Raw genomic sequence first — 13,642 nt, forward strand, 5'->3', positions numbered from 1 at the left:
GTGCGTGTGTGTTGAGGGAAGTGGAGAGCAGAAGGGGTGCGTAAGAGGCAGAAAAAGTGAGGTGAGAGCTCTGGCGAAGCAAAGCGAAACGCCAACGCAGCAGAGTTAAAAGAAAGAGAGCCAACCAAAGATGCGCGCACAAACACACACACACACACACGCACACACACATCACGGGGGAAAAAAAACGTGGGATGGCGAGAGGTCGGCAAGAGGTGTCCATAAACAAAACTTGTCCCAGAGGTGTGTTTCTAATATCTACAGTATATTTTCCTTCTATGGGTGCGACCCCGGCGACGGCAACCGATAGCGCCCTGACACGCGTCCATCCATTACTACACACACACACCGCTTGCAATGCCCGCTGCTACCAACGACACAACTGACGGAACTCGGCCTGCAGACGGCGCTCCTCGACAACTCCCGCCGCTGAGGCATGTCGTGCAGTTCTTTTCTGAATCCTCTCAATTCTTCGCTGCAACTCTGTTTCCCCCTGCTCGCGGAACCGCGCACACCGTTCCTGGATTTTTTGCTCCTCTGCACGTGCCGCGTCGTGCCTCGTCAGTCGACGCTCAATGGCCCTCAGGTTGTCCTCACTGAACACCTGAAATTGGGAGCGGAGTAGCGCAGGCAGTTGGGGGGCAAGCGAGGCCTGCGTAAAGGCCGCTTCGCCCTGCGAGCGTTTGTGGGAGCCGACACTCATTGAACTTCGTGGTTATCCCTCGTTTGTTTGTCGTCGTCACCGTTACGCGGGCGCGGAGCCGACGCAACAAAGCAAAGAAAAATAACAGCACCAACAAGATGGCAGAAGGAGATGCAGACAACAAGAGAGGAGAGATGTCGCACGATATGCTGACAAGCACAACCAGACGAATTGGTGCCTGCGCTTTAAAGCGGGAGGGAGAGCGAGAAGAGGAGGCGGGGAAGTAGACGGCGCCGCTGCTTGGGGTTTTGCAAGCAGTGCGAAGGGCCAAAACCTCAAGGCAGAGGAATGGGAAATAAAAAGACGATTGTGGGGTGCAGTAGGACGCAAAAAACCGTCGGCAGCGAACCAGTCCCCACATTTTTCTATACAAACTTCGCTCCATCATGACCCGAATATGCCGTACTGGTGAAGCACCATCACCCTCACCTCCACCTCGCCTGTTGGCTCTGTGACGAGCCCGTGCTTCACAGACATGCCCGCGTTGCCGCGTGTGGCAGCATCCCATGGGTCAACAAGTGCGGGCGCACCGCCCACCAACGCGGTGCAAAGAAACTCGCGTCCTGTTTGCCACGGTCTCCAAAACGGGGCCCTCAATGTGTGACAGCCAGGCTGCGTATGCGGCACCGTCAGTACTGTGTAGCCGACAGGGGCCTGCTGGGCGTACACCGACTCACTGTACACCGTCACGAGGAGCTGCAGCGGGGCCATGTCCTCCACATTCAGGTGGTACTCAAAAGGGGTGTTAAAAGTATGCACTGGAAGTGGAATAAAGTCCTCAACAAGGATGGTGCCAGCCAAGGTCAGCTGCGTGGTAAAACCGTCACCCACTTTCCCCACTTCGCACGTCTCCTCCTCCTGTGTGCCTTGACGCCACTGACAATGAAGGTAAATTGCCTCCTCTGACACACCGACGCACCTGTCGATGGTCCCATATATGTAATGATGCACCCTCGCCCTCGACGCGTGTCGCGTAAACGAGTCCCAAACACCCGCCTGCGGGAGGTGTTTAACATCGAAATCCACCTCCGCTGCACCCATGGTGGAAGCCTGCTGAAGCAGCAGCTGCTGCAGTGCCTCCCGTCGAGCAGAGTGAGGGATGTCCAGAGTGTTCTCTACACGTGACGCAAGATTACCAACGCGTTGGATAATGCCGTCGGGCTCTGACGGCGCCAGCGCGGTTTCCTCCGTCGCCATCGCAGAAACCTTGAGGGAGTACACATGCAGCGAGTCAACAAACAGCGTATGCGTCTCGTTAATGGACGGCTTTGCTGTAAAGTAAAACTCATTCGTGTCTGCCGTGATGATGCACACGACGCGTTCCTCGCCTTCCCACCGCATCTCTGACAGAGACGCCCCATCCGGTGGGGTAATACCTCCAATAGCCCACATAAAATACATCTTGTTGCTTGTCTGGTGTTGTGTGTGGTACTGGCGAAGGATTACTGCCGCCAGAGGACTTGGCTCCTGCGGTGGATCCACGGGGCAGTCTTCTTCCGCCTCGCATATGTAATCCTCACTGGAGGTGTGCGTAAATAAGGCGTCGGCGCTCTTCTCGAGGTGACGCCTCAACTCCGTCGCAGCGCGCACCGCATCGGGAATGGCCCTCCCGCTTCCCTGCAGCCGCAGCGTTTCCATGTCCACTTCAGTGGCACCGGCCCCCAGCGAGGTCCGCGCAACGTCCCCCGCCGTGGCTTCGGCGTCCACGGCACGGATCATTTCGAGGTTCTCCGCGGGTGAAAAAAGTTTGCCGTCCCATGGAACCGTCACGCTGCACAGCACCTCCGTGTGGTTTTCCTCCACAAGCAGCGCCCGCCAGAGTGTCACACGGAAGGACAGCTTGCGCAGCGGCACCCGACTCGCGTACTGCTGCGCCGACTTGAAGCGGAAGAGGTCCATGCGACTGCACACCCGTTCGAACAAACACCCACCCCCGTCAAAGAACAAATGCGGTGCAACGCACACGCATGCCAGCAAGAAGCAAAAAAAAAAAAAGGCAGGAAAGTGAAATCCGCAAAAGCAAACACGAACGACAGGCAGTGCCTCCACCGCCACAGACGCATCTCCCTCTCTCTTTCCTCGCGGAGCCCCCCGAAGCTAAAATACCCACGCCACCATTAAGCGGTGGTGGATGTGTTTACGTCGCCCCTTCCTCCACGTAGCGGTAGAGATGCAAGTCCTGCAGCTACGTCAGCTTCCGCTTGGCGAGAAATGGCACCTCCCAGCGGTTTGACACGAGAAGCTCAACGCGCAAGAAAATCTCCAACAGAGTTGCACGGATGGTGTCTAACCCTTCTGGCAGCACGTACAAAAACAACACGTGGCCTCTCCAGCCTCAGAGCAAGGAAAGTACCGCTCCACCTCCAGGTGACGCACATCGGCAGTCTCAAAGGTGCAGTGGAGACGGTGTGGCGGCGGCGCAGCCATCGCAGCTGCGCGGCGCCTCGCCGTAAGAACAAGCCCCCCGTCAAGGTCCAACCCAACGAGCGTCAATTGCAGGGGGGGGGGCACGTCCGCGTAGTCACTGGTACCTCGCGACGTGCGCAGCAATGCGGCACTCAGCAACAGCAGTGCGGCTCCGTCACCGCAGCCGAGGTCTGTAAGCCCAAGCGACCCGCCGCGGCGTAGTTGGAACAGCAGCGAGTCCTTCACCCACGCCGCAAGCACCTCCAACGCGTCTGTACTGCTAGCAACAAATGGAGAGATGAACTTCCCGTCAGCCCACTGGAACGGTAACTCCATTGTGCGGCCGCACCTGTGCGGCTCCCGTCAAAACCTCAGCCCCTCCCCACGCTGCACTCCGGCCCGCATAAACTCCATCCGGTGCCACAGGAAACAAAAACAAAAAATCCAGACAACGACACCTAAGAAACGAAGTGTGAAGGCAAAAAAAAAAGGGGGCTCGCCCTGGAGAAGCAGAGAAGCACACACACACACTAGTTGGATCATGTCCAAGCGCACGCAGAGACGTATACCAGCATCCATTCATCCATCCATCCATCGCCATCACCAAAGTGATAACGAAAAAAAACGTTATACATGCCCATGCTCACTCGGTCCTGAAAAGGCAGACAAAAAGCGTGAGAGAGAGAGAGAGAAGCGCACAAAGATACTGAAACGTACATTCATAAACAAAAAAAAAAAAAAGCTGTATTAGTACTTTACAGCGCAACTAATCAGAGCGCCGTGTACTAGACGAAAAGGAAGCAAAAAACAAAAAAAAAAACATAATCCAAAAAAAAAAAAAGAATTCACGCATGCCAAGCTTTCTCATACACAACAACAACAACTAAAGCCAACGTTGTCTCTACTCACACCAGGGGCATCCCCCTCCCTCGCGCTCTCTCTCTCTCTATTTATCTATCATTCCTCACTCACCTCGCCCTTACCGCAGAGCTCGCCTACGATGCCCAAATGATTACGAACCCTCGATGAAGTTTCGTCGCAGACAAAAAAAAAACGCATGGGTTTGTAGCCACAAAATGCTGGGGCTGACTCACCAACCCACGGCGCCACGGATCACACGCAATAAACCTCCAAGCGTGTGACCAACACCAAAAACAACCAAAGCGAAAAGGAACAAAAAAACACACACGCCTACATCACGTTATCCATCATGTCCAGCATAAAACACAACCGGAAGAAAATGCAGATATCAGCCAGCAAAGAAAAGAAAATGAGACAAAACGCATGCAGTTACTTGTGTTATTGATTTATGTGCACGTTGGTTACTTCAATGATGCGGAGTCGCACAACGTCGTTAGCTCTGGTCGCTGCTCCAGCCACGCTGAAAAGGTGCTGCGCATTACCCTCTTCAAAGAGTTGTATTCCTCCTGTAGGTAGGCGGCAAAGGTGATGAGGTTGAAGTACCGACGCAGGTAGTGTACCCCATAATGGTGCGCCCGCCCACGCTGCTCCTCAGTGACGTCTGGCGACTTCACCTGGAGTGCAAAGCTCTCAATCGCGGTGCGAAGGTTTTGCATCTTGCCGCATGCCTCCAACACCAAATCCACCTGCAGCTTTGCCTGGCGTCCCCCTGTGAGTACACGCTTTAGCTGCACAATGCACCCGTAGTCCCCGCGCGATAGCTGGGATTCCTCTGGCTTGTACAGAGGATCAAATTTGTTGTTTAGTTCATCATAATACTCTGGTATCACAAGGCCAATCAACATGCAGCAGATCACCATGCCAGTTGTGGTGCGTCCGCGACCCATTTGACAATTAAATACAAACGACAGCGTCTCGCGACGATCCATGTGGGCAGCAATCCTAGGAAGCAAGGCTGGAACAAGTCCATCAAAGTCATCTGCGCCAGGGCTCTGCTCATCTGTCACAGGGAGTCGTAGCATCGTGACACGAATGCCCTGTTCTGCCAACTCATTATATATCTCTCGCACTGTCTTGACCGTTTCCCGAGTTGCCGGCTCCCACATGCCAACCAGTTCACCGGGTTCACCTTCGTCGCTCACAAGAAACATGCCGCCCTGCTGGGACGCCTCCTTCAGCACATCGTTCATCAGTTGAATTTCCACCTCCTCCACCTTATGAGCTGCAATGCCGGTCAGCTCCACATTGACGTACGGGGCATCCATGTTGCGAAGCACAAACGGCCGATCGCCCACGTACAAAATTGGCTCCTCACGAAGATTCACCCAAACAACGCTGCCACGCAATGGTTTAGCGAGCTCCTCCTGACTAAAATTCGGTGAAAAAAGCCGCGGTGCTGCAAAGCCAATGTGCAACTCCTTGTCATTACTCTCGCCTGGGTATACTTGAAGCGGCTTCGCTGAGGCTCCAAGCAGGGAGAGGACGTTGTGTATACCACGCAAGGTTGGAATTGCCACGCCGTAGACGTTGACCAAATCCACCTTTCGAAAGTTTGGTGCGCCACACAACTCTGGCCGCAGACCTTTTTTCTGGCACCCTGGGAAGTGATCCGCCTTCAATACAAAGTTCGCCGTCAACACATCTCCGTTGCGATTGGGGAATCCTTCTTTGATGGATGGACGGACCTCCATATACTTGATGGCCTGCTCAGCGCGCTGGTCAAGATTTGCAATGATATTTGCCACCTCCGTACGATTATTCACCCAGTCGCTAAAAGGCTCTTCCATGCTGTAGTCACCCATGGAGTCGATGTAGATGGCGCTGAGTAGAACTAGCAAATAGCTGCGCACCAAGCAAACCGCGCTACGCATGCTCCTCACCTTGTTGATGGTATCCAACATCTCCAGCTTTAGCTGGTTTAGCATGTGAAGAAGGTTCCACCGCTTTCCCTGCCCCCCAAGGGTGAGGGCCGCATCCACGACACGGAGCAGGGAGCCTGCGGTAAGCATTTGGCATATGGTGGACGCCACCTGCAGTTCAATTGGCGCCGCTGGCACCTCGCCCGGGTCCACTGCGGCCGAGCCTAAAATTTGGGCGGAGGGCAACACTACTCCGCTGTGGCCCATGCGCAGGACCTCCTTGAACTCCTCCGGAGTGGTAAGCATGCGCAGGTTGCGCACTCTCGAGGCTCGGTAAAGGGTGAGGAAATTAAGAGCAACGGTGGTACGCGTAGAACCCTCGTTATCATTGATGATAAACACGTCATGCTCGCTGCAACTCTTACTCAAATACGCCAAAAAAGGATCCACGTCAGAGGCCAACATGTGGCCGGCGTATGGAATGGGAATGTGATGGTATGTGATGCCGAACTCCTCCGCAAAACTTGCCATGATAAACTTGGGGGTGGATACAGAACGCACCTTGACGCGTAACGTGGAGCGTGTGTTATTTTCATCAATGTGGTGCAGCAGTATCACGCCCTTCTGCTCCTGCGCCTCTAAAATAACATCGCGGCGTAGACGCTCCTCAATTTGTTCCATGGTCTTCAAAGATACATGCATTGTTGACGCCAGATTCGCCGAGTTGCTGGAAATCGTGTCGTAGTCAGACAAGGTGTAGCTTATGCCGTTAATAAACACCATTGGCTCCGCGCAGAGACTCAACCATAGAATATTTTTCTGATTAGGAAAATGTTGAGCCAATTCCGTCATTAGCAGCATACGGCCCGTCTCTGACAACCGCCCGCAGGTAAAGATAGGGACATCCGGCGCTAACTGCCGCAGCGCGTTTACTTGATTCATGCTGTCCGAGGTCATTGGAAGGCTACATAAAATCCGTCCGGAACTCAGTACGTTGCCGCGGCGGTGGCGTACAATGCTGGCGGCCCACGACGCCTCTCCCTCCGCGATAGGGGCAACAATGCGCTCCGCCTTGAACTCCTCCTCCATCGACCGGATGCCAGCGATGAGAAGCCGCAACTCGTTATTCTCCGTAATCCACTCACTAAAAGATACTCGGACGTTAAAGTTCCAAAGCCGCTGCTCGCAGTAGTACGAAAAGACAAGAAAGTAGGCGTATTGCTGGAGGTGCATCATGGCTTCCTCTGCCGGCGCCGTGCCAGTGTAAAATGCAGCGTAAATATGATCCACGATGGAGTAAATCTTATCTGAGAGCTCTAGCAGAACCATAAGCCGTCGTTCGTGGAGTTTGCCGTCTGGGATCAGTGAGACAATCTTTTTAATGGTACGGAAACGAAAGCATCGCGCCTCACTCCGCAGAAGGTAAACATCCAGCAAGGCGTCCTGACCACACATTTGGTAAAAGCGAACAATGGCAGCTATCACCATTAACGAGCCCGACTTCCCTCGCCCTGTTTGGCAGTTGAACACAACCACCGCTCGTGGGTACTCCATACATGTGTTGAACACAAAATCAAAGTCTGGTGGTTGCGGCCCAACATTCCGTGTAATGGGGCGACGAAAATAGACAACATGTTGCCGAAGCAAGTGAAATACCTCGTGCAACGTTAGAACATTATCCGCGTCTGCACTTTCCCATTGATCCTCCATAAGGCCATCCTTACCCTCCATGTGTACACTCACGTTTCCACCGTTTTCACGAGCCTCCTTTAATACCTCCTGCTTCAACTTCACCTCAATCTGCGCGATGCTGCGGCTGGTGACGTTTGGAATGATCATCGGTGTAAGGGGATCCTTGCGTTCGCGAACGATGTGTGCCTGGTTGTTAATATAAATAAGAGGCTCCTCACGAAGATTTACCCACACAACCGTGGCATCGCAGACTCGATGAAGCTCGTTCACAATTGTTTTTACGGCACTAATATTCGGTTGGGCAACACCCGCCACATTTAACTTTGGTACTATGCGAAAGTACGGGGCCCCAGCAATGATGCCTGTGGGTCCATTATGACTCCGCAGTGCATCCTGCAAATCGACAACAAGAATGTTGTTTGCGGAGAGAACGTCACCTCTACGCACCATCCCAACCTCACTGGGGGAAAGAAGGACAATGTCTCGTTTATTGGAGAATGCCTCTACAAAAGCAAGTGTACCTTCTGTGAGGCGGAGAACGCTGCTTGAACGCATAGCCATCAGTTCCATGGTCGTGCTATTCATTGAAGCCTCAGGGTCCAAAGGGGTGGAACGGGAAGAGTCTCGCCAAGGATCAACAACAGTGGATGTGTCTAATTGTGTAGACACATGAGCTTCAGGTGCGCCTTGCCCATCCCGATTCGGCTTCACATTCGCGAAATTGTACACCAACGTAGCCAGCTCAATGATGTCACTCTCATTATTGGCCTCCATCACAAGCGGTGGCGGTGGGGAGACGAAGGCCGTCCTCTGACGGTGGGACTCGTTCCAGGAACGCGCCATCTCGCTTTGTAGACGCTTCATGCGAGACTGGCGCCGGTCGAGATCTTCCTCCAGCTTCCGAATTTCCATATCCTCTTCACTCTCCGGTGCCCACTTCGCTTGCGGGGGTTCCGCCTCACCCTCCCGTTCCTGGCTATGAGATCGTGGCAAGGAAGGGAGAAACGGTTTCGGATTATAGCAGGTGCCATCGACCATTATCGGCAATTTACTGGGCGAAGGCTGCGTCGCTTGTGCCTCGTTTCCCAAATTAGACACGGTGTGGCCAGAGTTGGTTGCCCCGGTGGTCTCCAAAAACTGCGTCGTGAGCTCAGCGCGCTCATTCAGGTGGTTCTGCTGTTTCTGCAAGAGATTTCTAAGCGACAGCAGCTCCTCCATCGGGCTGTTGGGTCTCTTGACTGCCGGCGGAGGTGCAGGGACGTTGCATATGGGCGGCAAAAAAACGTCCATCGGCATCCCTTTTTTATTCTTCAGCCGCCTTTCTCTCTCGTCCTCTGCGTTTTCACTGACGGAGGGAGTCATCATGCGTCTTTCGGTATCTCTACCCTACGCGGGTCTCTCCGTCCCTTTTAGTTGCGCACGAGTCTTCGGTCGTGCCTGCCTCGCCCTCCTTCTTCCTCGGTTTCTTTCACTCTGTAAAGAAGAGAAAGAAAAAAAAGAAAAAAGTAGGGGGTGGAGAGCGACAAAAAGATACGGCAGAAGCGCATCAAACAAACAAACACGCGACCACAATAGAAAATAGCAGCAACGACAATACCACTGTCACTACTTCTACGACTCCTGGTTTGCATGCTTAAACACCCATCAACAGTTGTAAACATCTCTCCCCGCCATGTAAAGACCATAGTTTAAAACATTTATGATAAACGTATCCGTGTATATCTGCATATACGCGTATATATATATATATATATATATATATATATATATATATTGCTTCATACGGGAGATTAATATGTATGTATCGTTTCACATAGCTTTTCAAACGGTCTCTTCAGAAGCCAACCATCTGGGCTTCAGTGGAAGAATCATGCGCCACCAGCGCCTATCGGTGCCCAACACCGCATCCCAGTGAGCCCGGCGCCTTCGCTCCAACTGCTGCCTAGTCGGCTGGCGCGATCTCTCCCGATTGAATGAGGCGACGTGTCGCGACATTGTTGACTCACCGTGATAGACCCACCACACATGCAGTAGGCCAAAGCAGAAAGGTGGCGCAGCCACCATGACCATAATAATGGGAAGCATAAGCCATAAGATGTTATAATCGCCAACTTCCAGAACAAAAATAGCAATCAGCAGCAAGCCCCCATTCAGGAAACCAACGATTCCCGCGTAGACTAGAAACGTCACAAACAGTTTATAGTTGTTACGTCCGATGCAATTATTCATAACGGGGCAGTGATGATCAAACTCATACGTGCAACGTGAGCAGAAGGCGCAGTGGTACGCATTGTCCGGCTTAAACTGATCGCACGGCACGCAGTAACGCAACCTGTTCATGTAATTCAATTGTGTGACGCTGTTAGGGTTGAACCCCTCGATAGGGGCTAAAACAGACGGCTGAAAGTCACTTCGATCCCCAACGTATCTGGGGGGATACTTCCATGGGATCGGAGGCACGTATCCCGCGCCCGTCAAGGTAACCCCCAGAAATGCCCACAGAAGCACCGCGCTGGCGGCATTGCCAAAAACCATAGCGACCACAGCGGCACCGATGCGCCAGTTCACGTTAAGCTCCAGAGACAAAGTTATGAAGTACGCGTTAAAGCCCACCATAAGCAATAAAATAAGTAGCAATATGATACACGGAAGCAGGTACGCAGCACACATACAAAAAACGTCACCGCAACCCTTTGGAGTGTGACTGTGTAAGTTCAGCATTGTCAGCGTGCTACCAATGATCGGAAATATGGCTTCTCTCCTGTTGGCTCGGGGGTCCTGCTCTGCCATGGCCTGCTGAAAAGAATGAAAGCCGAAACTGCCACAAACGCAACAGTGTACCTACAGCTCCTGCTAAGAAGGGAAGATGTCGGTACAAGAAAGATAAGAAAAACAAAAAAGGGGAGGGGAGAGGTGAGGTAAGGTGAGGAAGTAACAAGAGAAAATGCGTCTCTGCAGGAAAAAAAAAAAAAAATGTCCCTCGTGACCATCAGCGGTAGCGCGGCAACAAGGGCAAACCTGCAGAGAAGAAAATAGGAACAACAGCAACAAAGAAACATGAAGCTGACAAAATATATATAACTGGGCGTATTTGTACCACCGCCTCCCCTCTCACAAGGCAAGCATGAGGAGTTTCTTGTAGTTGTTGCTTTTCCCTTATGCAATACATCGTTTCGTCTCCTTCCTGGTAATTGCGGAAACGCCTCCAAGGCAGGAAGAAATGGGGATGCAGGAGGAAATTTACAGCAACCCTTGCAGCGAAGCCTTGTGTGAGGGGCGCGCAGCACGAAAAGGGCAAATCAAACGCCACCAACGGTGGTCCTCGCCAAAGATGTCCTTCAGGTATCGTTCCCGCTCCTCTTTCAGGTATCGCTCGTCGCCCGCCCTGCGGTACACCATATTTCCAATGGTAGTTTCGCCGTGAAGCATCATCCAAAGGAAATGTGCCGCAAACATAAGAAAGGAGATACCCATTACCAGCGAGAAAACCGCTGAAAAAATGAGGGCGCTCGTTGAAAGCAACTCGGAGGACTGATAGACATCGAAGTGGTACGCGCAGCTGTACGCCGTCGTGGCGCCAATATGCAACCCACCCAGTGGGATGTAGGCGAGGAAGAGCATAAAAAACTTTGCATTGTCTCGGCCAACGCAGTTGTTTATCCAAGGGCAGTGGTGATCCATGTGGTAGACGCAGCGACGGCAAGTACGACAATGGTGCGCAGTGTCTGGCTTGTATATCTCACACTTGCTGCAGTAGCGCAATTTGCCATCAATCCCAACCCGGTGCACCTCATTCATGTTGTCGCTGTTGACGCGGCCCTTAAACACGGGCATGTTGGCCCAAGGCACCCGCTCCACGTATCCCGGTGATGTGCTTATGGCTAAAAAAAAATTGACAAACACCAACACCTCCGCAACCAACATGACAACATGGCAGTAAGCACAGTAGATCCAGGAAATTTCGCCCTTCATGTACGTCTTGTGAAGGCGTGGAAGAAACAGCACATAGTACGGAATGACATTGGCCAAAATTAGCCCTACCGCAAGGACAGGAGGGAGACACCGGCAAAAAAAGACACACCAGCCGCACAAACCTGAAGGTCGGTGCGCAGTGTACATCCGGCCAGAACCTATGAGCCGATTTCTTCTCAACAGAGACACACCTACAAAGAAAAGTTGAAAAAAAAAAAAAGAGAGATGCATAGGCGCACACAACGGCGTCAGCACACATTTGCATGGGTTGTCTGTGTTTGCGTGTGCGTTTAGTGCCCATTTCGGCGGCATCCGTCGGAAAGTGGCGGAAGAGCATCGGTGCGTGCTGCCCGTTACCTCGCCTCACCTGCAAAGGGGAGGTTTCCGTCGAAACAAAAACGCAAAGCCCCTCCCTTTTCAGGAAAAACAAAGCAAAACAGAAAAAAAAAAAATGCGGCATTCCCCCGCTCCTCCCCCTTCGGCCCAAACCTACCAAGCAAACTAAATACACACATACAAAAACTCTGCAAGGGGGGGATGTTACAACGCGTCCATAAAATCCACGAGGCACCGCGGCGAGCTGCAGAAAAAAAAGAAAAGCAGTTGCAATAACAAACTGTGCACGCACAAACGGTCTCAGCCCCAAAAGAAACTTATCAACGCTGAAAACAACAATCAAACACATACAAACACACAACAAACAAAACAACAGCAAAACACACACATCTGACACAACGCTGCCGGTCAGAAAAAAAAAAAAAAAATTATGGAAACAACAGGGGCGAAGGTCAACAAAAACAAAAAGCAAAAGAAGGAACAAAAAAAAATAAAAGATACATAAACTAATAGCAGAGGGTGTGGCTGCCCAGTTCCACTGCTTCCGTGTGTAGTTAAGCAAAACAAAAATAACATTAAAAAAAAAAAGTGACGGAGTGAGTGGGAAATTCACCAGCACTCCTCATTTACCGTACAAGTCAGCCAAACTGCGCAAGCCTCCCGGAATTCAGCAGTTGCTGCGGCAACACATTCCCAGTGTCCCCCACATGTTGAACTTTCGGCAATAAATCCTGTGGAACAGGGAATGTTTGTGTTGAAACAAGAGACGTTGGGCGTGATTGCATCATGGAAGAAGCCAACAGAACATGTTGAGGAGAAAGCACGACGTTCATCATCGCTTGCTGTGGTGGTGGCATCATAGAATTAAGCATTATGGCCCGCTTTGTTTCATACGGTGGCGCCACAGATGTTGCCAGCAACTGCTGGGTAGGCGCAGCCGCAGTCTGCATGAACTGGTGCTGCACATTTGGAGCAAACTGCGTGACTGGCACGGCTGGGGGGCTGGCGAGGCCCTCAGACCGCGTCGCCAGAGATGATCCAGCGGCCGCCCGCTGTGCCATCATCATGGCGTCCGCCTGCCGGTGCGCCTCCCTCGCCACGCGCCGCCTGTCACTGGGTAAAATCCGCCACAGCCGCAATCCGTAGATGATAACGAGAACTAAGGCAATACTGCAGTAGACCCGTGAAGGTGGCACGAATAAAATGAGCAACGAGGAAGCCACCACAATGGCTGCTAGAATGACAAGTTCCAGCATCCGCCAGCGGGAGAACACAAAGCGTAAGGGGATTCTACCCGCAACAGATCGCATCGTAGATGGGCTTATATTTGCGCAGAATGCCTACAAAATAATTATAGCAATGCTGAAGTAGCAATGCCGTGTGGATACTTGCAGAAAGAGAGAGAGAGAGATGGATAGAGGGATGACAAGAAATAAAAACATGCAATTCGCGCCCAAAGAAGAGACACTTGGGCAAAAAGAAGCAACCAAGGGATCCGACAGAGACCCTCATATATATATATATATATATATATATATCAACGCAAACACGCAGCGGCGCACATGCATGCATATATTATATACTCGCAAAGAGGGGGGAAGCGAAAAGGCTCAAATGATGATGCCCGAGTGGGCCACCGTCACGCCAATCAGAAATACACCCCACCACCATCACCACACATACACAGACACAAGGCGAGGTGAAAGGCCGTGGCGCCAGTCAGAAAAGACTTAAAAGCATCCAACCACAAATC

General features: G+C 52.1%; 7 protein-coding genes across 7 annotated transcripts, besides 11 other annotated features; all 7 read right to left on the reverse strand.

Moving 5' to 3' along the window:
• The first annotated feature begins 137 nt into the window (after positions 1-137).
• Positions 138-171: a microsatellite.
• Positions 172-367: 196 nt separating this feature from the next.
• Positions 368-703, reverse strand: TraAM80_01609 (uncharacterized protein; the record flags this gene model as incomplete). The annotated part of the gene is made up of 1 exon (XM_029378643.1): positions 368-703. The coding sequence occupies one exon, from the start codon at positions 701-703 to the stop codon at positions 368-370; it is 336 nt and encodes a 111-aa protein (XP_029241445.1).
• Positions 704-1,087: 384 nt separating this feature from the next.
• TraAM80_01610 (uncharacterized protein) lies at positions 1,088-2,602 on the reverse strand (the record flags this gene model as incomplete). Its single annotated transcript, XM_029378644.1, has 1 exon — positions 1,088-2,602. One exon carries the CDS (start codon positions 2,600-2,602, stop codon positions 1,088-1,090), a length of 1,515 nt encoding a protein of 504 aa, XP_029241446.1.
• A 387-nt stretch (positions 2,603-2,989) lies between these two features.
• On the reverse strand, positions 2,990-3,445 carry TraAM80_01611 (uncharacterized protein; the record flags this gene model as incomplete). Its single annotated transcript, XM_029378645.1, has 1 exon — positions 2,990-3,445. The coding sequence occupies one exon, from the start codon at positions 3,443-3,445 to the stop codon at positions 2,990-2,992; it is 456 nt and encodes a 151-aa protein (XP_029241447.1).
• A 236-nt stretch (positions 3,446-3,681) lies between these two features.
• Positions 3,682-3,705: a microsatellite.
• A 67-nt stretch (positions 3,706-3,772) lies between these two features.
• Positions 3,773-3,801: a sequence feature (GA-rich).
• A 110-nt stretch (positions 3,802-3,911) lies between these two features.
• Positions 3,912-3,953: a sequence feature (A-rich).
• Positions 3,954-4,033: 80 nt separating this feature from the next.
• Positions 4,034-4,079: a microsatellite.
• Positions 4,080-4,431: 352 nt separating this feature from the next.
• Positions 4,432-8,946, reverse strand: TraAM80_01612 (metal ion binding protein; the record flags this gene model as incomplete). Its single annotated transcript, XM_029378646.1, has 1 exon — positions 4,432-8,946. One exon carries the CDS (start codon positions 8,944-8,946, stop codon positions 4,432-4,434), a length of 4,515 nt encoding a protein of 1,504 aa, XP_029241448.1.
• A 370-nt stretch (positions 8,947-9,316) lies between these two features.
• Positions 9,317-9,355: a microsatellite.
• A 47-nt stretch (positions 9,356-9,402) lies between these two features.
• Positions 9,403-10,371, reverse strand: TraAM80_01613 (zinc finger protein; the record flags this gene model as incomplete). The annotated part of the gene is made up of 1 exon (XM_029378647.1): positions 9,403-10,371. One exon carries the CDS (start codon positions 10,369-10,371, stop codon positions 9,403-9,405), a length of 969 nt encoding a protein of 322 aa, XP_029241449.1.
• A 450-nt stretch (positions 10,372-10,821) lies between these two features.
• TraAM80_01614 (zinc finger protein) lies at positions 10,822-11,700 on the reverse strand (the record flags this gene model as incomplete). Its single annotated transcript, XM_029378648.1, has 1 exon — positions 10,822-11,700. One exon carries the CDS (start codon positions 11,698-11,700, stop codon positions 10,822-10,824), a length of 879 nt encoding a protein of 292 aa, XP_029241450.1.
• A 275-nt stretch (positions 11,701-11,975) lies between these two features.
• Positions 11,976-12,005: a sequence feature (A-rich).
• Positions 12,006-12,219: 214 nt separating this feature from the next.
• Positions 12,220-12,276: a sequence feature (A-rich).
• A 67-nt stretch (positions 12,277-12,343) lies between these two features.
• Positions 12,344-12,399: a sequence feature (A-rich).
• A 128-nt stretch (positions 12,400-12,527) lies between these two features.
• Positions 12,528-13,145, reverse strand: TraAM80_01615 (uncharacterized protein; the record flags this gene model as incomplete). The annotated part of the gene is made up of 1 exon (XM_029378649.1): positions 12,528-13,145. The coding sequence occupies one exon, from the start codon at positions 13,143-13,145 to the stop codon at positions 12,528-12,530; it is 618 nt and encodes a 205-aa protein (XP_029241451.1).
• Positions 13,146-13,281: 136 nt separating this feature from the next.
• Positions 13,282-13,312: a sequence feature (GA-rich).
• An 87-nt stretch (positions 13,313-13,399) lies between these two features.
• Positions 13,400-13,427: a microsatellite.
• The last annotated feature ends 215 nt before the right edge of the window (positions 13,428-13,642 follow it).

Source organism: Trypanosoma rangeli, assembly GCF_003719475.1.
Source record: "Trypanosoma rangeli strain AM80 chromosome Unknown Tra_15.4_contig_00033, whole genome shotgun sequence".
NCBI classification, from domain to species: Eukaryota; Euglenozoa; class Kinetoplastea; order Trypanosomatida; family Trypanosomatidae; genus Trypanosoma; species Trypanosoma rangeli.